The sequence below is a fragment of the Elaeis guineensis genome, chromosome 2 (genome assembly GCF_000442705.2).
Source record: "Elaeis guineensis isolate ETL-2024a chromosome 2, EG11, whole genome shotgun sequence".
Lineage (NCBI taxonomy): Eukaryota > Viridiplantae > Streptophyta > Magnoliopsida > Arecales > Arecaceae > Elaeis > Elaeis guineensis.
In genome coordinates, this window is record NC_025994.2 from 106,128,219 (window position 1) to 106,138,296 (window position 10,078).

General features: G+C 36.6%; 1 protein-coding gene across 3 annotated transcripts; it reads right to left on the reverse strand.

Annotated features, from left to right (window-relative positions):
• Window positions 1-601: 601 nt before the first annotated feature.
• Window positions 602-9,323, reverse strand: LOC105046479 (zinc finger BED domain-containing protein RICESLEEPER 2). Of its 3 annotated transcripts, XM_010925071.4 has the most exons (5): window positions 9,184-9,323; window positions 8,848-8,890; window positions 6,779-8,755; window positions 6,569-6,690; window positions 602-951 (listed from the first exon to the last, which is right to left on the reverse strand). In XM_010925071.4, the coding sequence occupies exons 3-4, from the start codon at window positions 8,751-8,753 to the stop codon at window positions 6,569-6,571; spliced, it is 2,097 nt and encodes a 698-aa protein (XP_010923373.1). In that variant the 5' UTR covers window positions 8,754-8,755; window positions 8,848-8,890; window positions 9,184-9,323; the 3' UTR covers window positions 602-951. The 3 variants fall into 3 exon arrangements, with proteins under 3 accessions (XP_010923373.1, XP_019702284.1, XP_019702280.1); XM_019846725.3 differs by having other exon boundaries at window positions 769-951; window positions 6,569-6,642; window positions 6,779-8,890; XM_019846721.3 differs by having other exon boundaries at window positions 769-951; window positions 6,779-8,890.
• Between the last annotated feature and the right edge of the window lie 755 nt (window positions 9,324-10,078).

Consider the following 10,078-nt stretch of genomic DNA (forward strand, 5'->3'; position numbering starts at 1 on the left):
TGCTGAATTTGAGACTATGGGTTAGAGTTCTATAATATCAAAATTAAGTTCCATAAGTAGATGCATCCCCTTGCTCCTTTAGACAGAGAGAAGAGGGAGTGCTAAAAGCCAAGGTATGCATATCTTTAAAAAAAAAAAAAAAACCCTAGAAATATGAAAGAGAACCGGCTATTCGGTCAGAGTTTGCCTCATAATAGATATGGGAGAGGTGAGTCAATTGCACATCAAGATGTTGTATACTAAAAAATGACTTTCATTTCAAATCAAAAATTGGAATATAGAAAAATATGAAAAACAAAATAATCCACATAAATTACGGCAAACTAAGAGATGCTGATCGCATTTGATCATAACTACCCTTTCACACTGAATCTTCATGAGTCATCTGATCCATTAAAGCATTTTAAGACCAAAGGATATATCCCCCTCCTCAGGCCACCCATGGATTACTGAAAGAGTTCTCTGGTTCACGCTTCCTGATTGAAAGCCCTTCTCCAAGGCTTACCCCAAACAAATTTTCTGTAACATTGCTTTACATCAGTTCTACTTCTTCCAATATGAAACACCATCATATCTATGGGTTGTTGACATTTAAACCATGTCCTTGGATGCTGAGAAATTTCATATCTAATGTTAGTAGCAACACGTCTGTTGTTTACTGTTCTGCCAAGAGTAGGTGCCTTGCAGCATATGACTAATGGTGCAGTGTGACCCTTAGGCTAACATCTACTTCCATCCAACGATTCACTGCCACATCCACCAATTGAGTAATACTAAAATCACTCCGTACATTGATATATATCCTCATTAAATTAAAGTTACCAAAACTAATTCCTAGCAATGCCCAAAAGATGGTAACAAAAATTAGACATGTTTCAGCTTTTAAGTCGGCATCTGGGGCAGTAGACATCGCCAGGGATTCTTCTTTAGTTTTATTCCACTGTTGGGATCCTGCAAAAAAAAAAAAAAAAAAACAGGTCACGTGAATTTATGCCTCAGAAAAAAAAAAAAAAAAATTCAAATTTCAGTCAATCCATGAACAGTTACTCTGAAAGATATATAACACTCAAGACTGAAAGAAAAGAGAATATAAAAAATAAATAAAAATAAAAATAAAAAACTTGACAAATAGGATGGCAAAAGTACAAATGCATGATAGCCATATAACAAGACCTCTAGAAGGCTCCCAAGAGATAAGATAAAGCCAAAAGTTCATCATCAGAGGCTAATCCTCCACCACAGAGGGGCAAAGTTTATATGTTACAACCCACACAAATCAGAGTTTTGTTGAGACCAAATCTACGCATCACCAAAACACTTTTATTTTATGAGAAATATGATGCGAATGCCACCACCAAGGTTCGAACACTAGGATTCTGACAAATAGAGAGGGATGCCAACCAGCTGAGCTAAGACTGGTTGGCCCACAACCAGTTAATATCACTTGCAGAATGATGCTATTGATAAAAAGTTAAATACAGACCTCCTAAGAAGAAAAAGTACAACAACTAGAAAAAAACTCGAGTGATAAATCTTGTCTTTTCAATGAAGCACTTGATATAGAAACTGTAACATAGAAAGAAACAATAAAGGGAAATAGATTTGAGTGGTGAAGATGTTTTGGTTAGTCTAGCACATTATCATGAAAAAGTCAAAGTAATTTATCAAAACTAATGTTTCAAAGGCAGGTTTTTATCATATACTATCAATAAACAAGCTTTTATTTATGTAGGAAGATTAAATCTGCCAAATAAAAGTGGAAGAAAACAAAATAAAATGTCAAGCATATTGATCACTATTATTCACAAACGGACAGGAATATATCATGCAAACAACAAAAAGGCAATAACTGCTACATGCATAACTATTATGATAACTGTGCTTTAAATGGTAACTCCTAGTGTGTTTCATGGATGCCTGGTTAAGCTACCTACGTTGTCAAATTCAGCTTCAGCGAGCAGGGTGATCAACAATCATTTGATTCACAACATTACAGCGGTTACACAGCTTGGAGATCTCGTTGCTTCATCTATCCTCATCATGGATTTGAATGAGGGTCTCATATGTATGTATTTCGGATGGAAGTATAGGGCCATCAGCATCTCTCTTATAGGTTTTCCTCACCAGCGAGGTAATTGTACTCATCATATATTTGCATACATCACCGTCATCATCATCATAGAGATCAATATAATTTTAGAACTTGCTATAAACCTAATATTGCCCATTTAAGAGTTGGAGCAGCTTAGGCAAGAGATGCATGCCACAAACAGAAAAGGCCAGCTGGTGGGTAGAAAAGTAACCCATAAGTGAAACCAAGTCCCATATATTGTGTCAAAGTACATAGGCAGGATTAATGTCCTTACTAATGGATATATTTTTGCATTTAAACCTTGCTTCTTGAATATCAATTTATATTGAGACATCGTCCAATAAAAATGTGAAATCAATCATTATGATCTCCTGAAAACCCATAATAAGTGATATTTAAGATTTAAGATTTGAGTTATTGATTTTTTTTTTTTTTGACATTATCAAAAACTAATGTTCTTTCACATGATTTTCTTGTCTGAACATCATAATGAGGCCAGTGCCCCTTCAATCTTTCTTAGTGGTGCAACCTTGTCAAGGCTTGCTCAGTAACTTGCCGACACTTCTCTTTCCAACTTAAGAAGAGTTCTGAGTGTCAATTCATCTTTCAAGTTTTCTGATTTTTGTTTTCCATCAGAAGTTGTACAAAAAATATCTCCAACTAATATATGACGCAAGGATGCTGTTTCTAATTATGTTCTAGTACTTACATTTCTAATGGAGAGGTCCTAGCTATTAATGAATGAACAGAGAGGCATATTTGCAAGTTCTATACCCATGATGATTCAGCTAGGGGAACATTTGGAATATAGGAAATGCTGCAAATGGGTAAAAGAATGCATAAAAAAATATAAAAGAAATAAAGAATATACACTCACACGTAAGCATCAATAACAAATAATAGATAATTATGGAGATAAATGAAACAGCATCAGCTAATCACTATTCCAATTATTTTTGTTAATCCATGCACAACTGATATATGTGAAATATTTGATTTTTAAAAAATCTTTTACAATAAATAATTGCATGAAAACTTCATAAATTATTTGGATGCCCTCGAGACTACTGTATCCATGCAGTAATTGTCTGACTGACTTATTAGGTAAACTACAGATATTTGGTATTATCTATTGGTCCGAAAATGAGGCATTATCAGCCTGACTGGGTACAACATTACCATCATATTCTGAAAGAGAGTCTACATGACTTTATCAAAGCCTTTTCCAAGTGTTTGGTGGAAATCACTTCTAGCTCAAAAATAGGAAGCATGATTAACTACAGTAATAATTCTCTAGCTTTGGTTCAGAATTCAAATATAAACATAATTGGAACTTTTATATATTGTATATGCTATTCTAGAAGAATTTTTTTATCTGTAAAGTTCTTATTCTTACAACATAGAATACAATATCAGAGATGGTAGATCATAATCCTTACCACACAGAAGAAACTGGATAGATGGTAAGCTTGCAAACAACTATTCCTATAGTATGAAAATATTTTTGAGCTTAATGCATCAGAATATGATGTACTAGTAGGAGTAGATTGACTAATTATGTTAGAAGTTCCACATACATAGGCAGTTCATCATTGAATAAACGTATATTAGCTTATATCATTATTGTGATGCATTCTGTGTCTTCAATTCAACAACAAACACATTGCAATCACAGCAAGAATATATAATGCAAATCAGTGGCAGCAAATCATGATCAATGAGTCAGATTCATGATCAAAGGCAAGCAACAGTAAGCACTGCAATTTGTCCTTCATCAAAAGCAGTTGAAAATTTGAAATAAATCTATAAGGATTCTGATGCCAAGACCAAAACCATTTAATGACTCTGTAAATTAGCTTTCAAACGCATCAAGAATAATTCAAAAGAGAAATGTGGGTCAAATCCCTGAAGATATGCAGTAGCCCATTTCTAGTATATTTTATTTCATCCTGTTTGGGTAGTACACAACTTATTATAAGAGCATACTGTGACATCTCACAAGACGCTTTAGGTAGTTCTGAGCCCTGCAGGATTAGATGGATTGTAATCCAATGGTCTAGAATTTTAGGTTTATTATTTTCATCTCTTTGAATGACTGGTTCAGGATTTAGAAAACTAAGATTCCAAAGAGCCAGGACAAAGCCTAACAAGTTATGGTTATGCAACACCCTTCTCCTCTTTATAAGGAGCATTGTAAGGTTGACAATGTTTAATATATTTTTTGATTGAATTGCATGTACTTTTTTTGAAGCTTTTAGGTGAATTCTCTGATCCATCATTAGTTGACAATTTGAGATTGAGGAGACCATAGTCATTTCACTCTCTGCTTCTTTATACCCTAATTTTTCTTCTGATTTTCCTCTGGTATCTTATTGTCATTTCACAACAAAAACCTTGCTTATCTCTACATTATTGGGCACTAGAACAGGTTCATTTAGCATGCATCATCTGAATGTAAAGCGAATCTGTTTTTTCACATTTGGGTGAAGCATTTTTCTTGCACTAATACATCAAGAGATAGAACCAAATAATTCTGCAACATCAAAATATAATCAAGGGTTTTAAATTGTTTTTTAATGTACCTTTCTTCCTCAGTACATAAGACAGAAAAAATGTTTAAGAAGATAAATGTAAAGCGCATACATATTGCTTTGATGAGATTGAAAGAAATTGCTAGCTTTATGACTAATGATCCTATAATGAAATCTTCTCAAGAAATACTGGTTCAAAATATTGTCTATAGTTGTTACAGTATTCCTAGCACATTTTTCTGGCGGTCCATCTGCCTCGACCAAAAGAAAGCTTTTTTCCCCTAGTCCATTCTAACTTCTTCTATCAAATGCAATATTATAATTCCTCTTTTACCCATGGTTTGTGTTTTTTATCCCTCCAATCTTTACCACATTCCACAAACCAAACCCATAAAACAGACACTTCTGCAACTTGCAACAGATGAGGATACCTCGCGCCAACCTCTCATTAGCCCCAGCCACACCATGCTACACATGACCGGCATTGTCCCTTCAAAACCCTAGATCAAGTCAAGATTAGTTTTACTAATGCCTACAATCATTAAAGATGGTCTGCTAAAGCCTAAGTGAGGATGAAATCAGCACAAAAATCAGCCATGAAGTGCCTTGATCATTGTTTGGATCCATGGGGGGCTCATGTTGCCAGATCACAAGTGATCAAGCTATTTTGGAACTCACCAAGTTGCTAGAACCATCAACAGAGTGTGATGGAGGATTAGAAGCATCAAATGGCCAGCTTAGGTCCAGCAAAGGAGTCTGCGTGCTCTCAAAATCTTTGCAGAGAAGGACTTTAAGCGAAGTTTTAGTGTTTTCAGTCCTAGATCCTATTTAAGCTTTGGACTCCCAACTTATATATGGTACCTTTTCTTTCTTTTTGCTTATTTGTTACTTTAAAAGTTTTAGGTGTAGTGGAATTTTAGATCATTTAAGAATTGTTTTTGGAGTCAAATTATGTCCAAAGAGTCCTACAGTGACAACTAACAATACGTAAGATGGAGTTTCCTTTAAAAATGGGCAACAGTTTCTTAGTTATTTTCGTCTCTTTAAATAAAAGTTCATATAGGGTAAAAAATTTTTAAAAGTTATACAGCTCTGTTCTACCCAAAGTTATTGCAACTACAAAGTCCTGAATTTTAAATTTCAAAATAGTTAACCTTCAATTATCCTAATGAGGATAGTGCTCAAGTTGGGAGTAGAACAAAATATGAAGGCTGAAACTGCATTCTTGTCTATCATTAGTCCTTTATCAATAGGTTTTATTGAATGACTGAATATATCATACACCCAAATTTAAGAAAGTTAAGAGGGAGCATATTTAAGATCTAATTCTACAAGAATAGTACAAGGCAATAAAGGCCTGATTTAGATGCCTGAGAAGCCAATGAGGGCCTGATTTAGATGACTAAGTCGATTATTTTTCTCTTACTATAGTGCTACGATTTGCTCATATTTGGACAATTGAGGGGTTTTTAAACATAAAAGTAGAGATATTTTCAAATAAAAAGGATACTCTATCATTTCCATGAGAAAAGAAGCTTGTTGGCTGTAGTCCAATCACAGGGACACATAAAGAACTACCAGCACGTTTATACACAATCTTTTTTTTTTCTAATCAGCAACATTTAACCAGACCTATGGTCAATCATATACTTAAATCCACCAATCTAGCCTGTAAAGAGTAAAAAAAAGATGTGAATGTGCTGAAGGGATAAGGCAGCAACAAAATAGCATACATTAATGATACTGCAAATATAAGAATGAAGACAAAAGGCCAGTGAACCAGAGATAAATAATATAATGAGTGCCATCCCAAGCCGTATGTGTGTGTATATGATTAAATAATAAGCATCTTGTCAAGGATGCTCACGATAAATTGACTAAATAAAAGACATGCAAGTGAAGAACACTTCTGACCAAAGCAAGATCTCAAAAGAATGCTTTTTACCTATTTTGATAGTGGAGAAAATTCATCTCCATTAGGTGGCATCATACACTCATCATCACCCTCCAAGCCAGCAGCTGCAGAAACAAGTGCAAGGGCATCCATTGGTCCAACTGTTGGTGATGCTAATAAAGTTCGAAATAACAAATGATAGTCAAATATTATAATAAATTAGGAAGGAAAAAACTAGTTAGCTCTGAACTGATGCCTTACCTTCAATTTCATCTTTTAGCCAATCCTGTGCACATATAATGCCTTGTACAATAATTGGGTCCATGGGACTCAGATACTGATTGAGCGTTCTAGCTTCACTGTCTAATGGAACAATTGACACAGGAATCGCCAAAATATCATGGGCCATCATAGAAAGGACAGGATATTTTGCTGCATTAAACTTCCACCAAGCTAAGATGTTAAAATTATCATCGAGACCTTCTTTTGAGGGATGAACAGCTTCCTCCAAGTACATATCCATATCAGATTTTGATGGTTGACTTGATGAAGTCTCTTGAAGATACTGATCAAGTCCACGCCGTGTGTCAGACAGTGTAACACGATAGGATGTTTTAGATTCTCCCCCAGTTCCACTCTCAGAACTAGTGTAGCCACTAGTATTTCCTACATAGCAGAGGAGTGCTTGATTTTTTGAAGAATTAGCTGACTGAAGTGCATATTCATTGTAAAGGTTTATAAAACTGTTACGGATATTATCGATCCTTGCCTTGGCTTCATATGGATCACCATAGATTAGTTTGAAGTAGTACTCGATAGACTTCATCTTGTATCGAGGATCTAAAATAGAAGCAATTGCCATTACTATTCGAGTCAAGTCCCAATACTGCTCGAATTTCTCAAGCATTTGTGCAGCCATTGATGCAACAATGGGATGTGGGCTCATGCACCACCTCTTCATGAGCAAATGAATACCACATATATCATTGAAATAAAGATTGGCAGTTGGAACTCTCGTGGCTGAGAACTTCTCTATAACATGGTACAGCACTTCTAGACATTCAGTAACAGCTTTAGCATCACTCCAGGCCTTGGAAGATAGAAAGTCTGTGAAATCAGCATCCCATTCTGCCAGACAAGAGAAAGCATCCTGATACTGGCATGCAGTTTCAAGCATTAAATAAGTAGAGACCCAGCTAGTTGGAGCATCAAGAACTAGTGGCTTCTCTGGGGCTCCCACTTGCTTTGCTGCCTTCTGAAATCTTATGCTTCTTTCTTGTGAGGATTTCACATGTTGCACACTATTCCGGACTCTATTAGTTAGCTCACATGCAAGTTCCATACTTTCTTGGACCATGAGATTCAGTACATGTGCACAGGAATGCACACAAAATAGATCACCATTGGAAAGAAGGAAACCTTTCGGCCGAAGAGATTTGAGAAGCTCTCTTGTCACTATATCACTGGTGCTACAATTATCCAAGACCATGCTACCTAATTTTTTATCAATATTCCACTCACGCAACTTCTCCGCAATGGATTTACTAATTTCTTCCCCAGCCAATGGAGCTTCAATAGGTACAAAGTTGAGAATCTTCTTCTTAAGCTTCCATTCATCATCGACATAGTGGCACATCAAGCAGACATATTCCAGACCATCACCCGATCTCCATATATCAACCGTAAGACTAACTCGACAATGAAGCTTGTCGAGGACCTCATGCAGCCTAAGCCTCGCATTCTCATAGAACTTCATGCAATCTGCTTTCACCACATCATAAGACGGTAACTTAAACTGCGGCTGAAGGTTTCTCACAAACGTTCTAAAGCCGACGTGATGAACAACGGAGAAAGGATAGCCATGTAGAACGATCATACGGGCAAGGTCCTGCCGACTCAATTCTTGATCAAACTGAGGGTGCTCCAGACCAGGGGCACCATCATTCTTGGCATCGGTCGACTTGAGGACCAGCCGCCGGACGACCAGCTTCTTCCTCTTTAATCGCTTGCTGGACATACAAATCCCCAAATGGTTCTTCAAATGCGTCGTCCCGCTCCGACTGCTCGCCGTCAGCTGCTTCTTGCAGTGATTGCAGATCGCGACGAAACTACCGTCGGCCTTCTGCTCCTTGGTGAAATCATTCCAGACGAGCGACCTCAGCTTTCTTGATCGAGGATTGTGCGATTCAGTGACGTTTGTGTTACCAGACCCTTCCATCTCGGTGGATTCTGACATAACTGGATCATCAAACATTCATTGTTGAAACCAAAAGAAAGCCCGTTCCATTTCAATAAAATGCCTGTTTCGGATTGATGATGCAAATATTTACCTCACGTGGAACGCTGCCCTCCAAAAATTATTTGCCCAATCCACTGCATGACGAACAATTTTTAGAAAAAAAAAGCCAACCCCTTACGGAAGGTTTATTTTGGCCCAGTCGAAGAAAATCTTAGGAATGAATTTAAATCCGAAACACCGGCAGAAATCATGAAACAACATCTCCAGAACCCAGCAGAAGAAGGGTACTGAAGAAGAAAATTTAGAAGAGAGATCATAAAAGGACGGTGGTTGGGGATCAGGGTTCTGTTTGAGAAGGGATCTAGAAGGGGGAAAAAGGGAATGGAAATTTAGGAGATGGGGGTCGGGGGTGCGTTATTGGACTCACCTCCCCCGGCGACGGGCCGGCGGTGTTATTTGGAGAAGAATCCGCGGATCCGCTCGGGAGCCCCAGCGCGCCCTACGGTGTTTAGCAGCAGGGAGACAGAAGGAGAGAGCAGGGTCGTCCCACCCACCCGCTCCGGTCTCTCTTCATCCGCATCTAAACAAGTCGGATCCAACAGGCGTATCCGACTCAAATCCGATCTGTTTCTACGGTTTGGATTTTTTTTTTTTTTGGATTTGATTTGGATTCTGATTCCTGGTCAAAGAAGGAAATCTTGACAGTCGATCCGCTCCTCCGGTTGGGATTTTTTATCCTCATTGGATTTGATTTCGGTTTTGGATCCTGGTCAGACAAGGTAAACTTGACATGTAGTCGTGGCTTGATTGCTAATTTATGCTTAGTCCAGGAGACTTGGCACTTTGTGTTTGGTCCCTCATAAACATTTGACTCTCGTTTGGTTGACGGGAAAATGTAGTCAACGATAGAATGAAGTCATTTTTTTGATTGAAATTTTTAAAATAGAACGATTGAGAAATAGAATTCTCATAAAAATAAATATTGTATATTTCATGAAAAAAAAATTTCATGTGCGACATGAATTTTTGGCTCTTTTGTGAAAAAAATTAATTTTTTTTCAAAAATATCTTTAAAGTGACAAATAGAATTGAATAAGATCTTTTCTTTTGTTAAAATTATAATAAATATTTTACATAATTTACTCATATAAGATATTTTGAAATATATTATTTTTTTATTATCAATCAAACATATCAAAATTATTTTTCTAGACATCATGTCCGTAAGAATCAATTTTCATGAAGAACAATCTAACGAAAAAATTTTCTTTCTATCAACCAAATAAATCTTATATTAAGGCATTCTAAACAAATATTTCTAA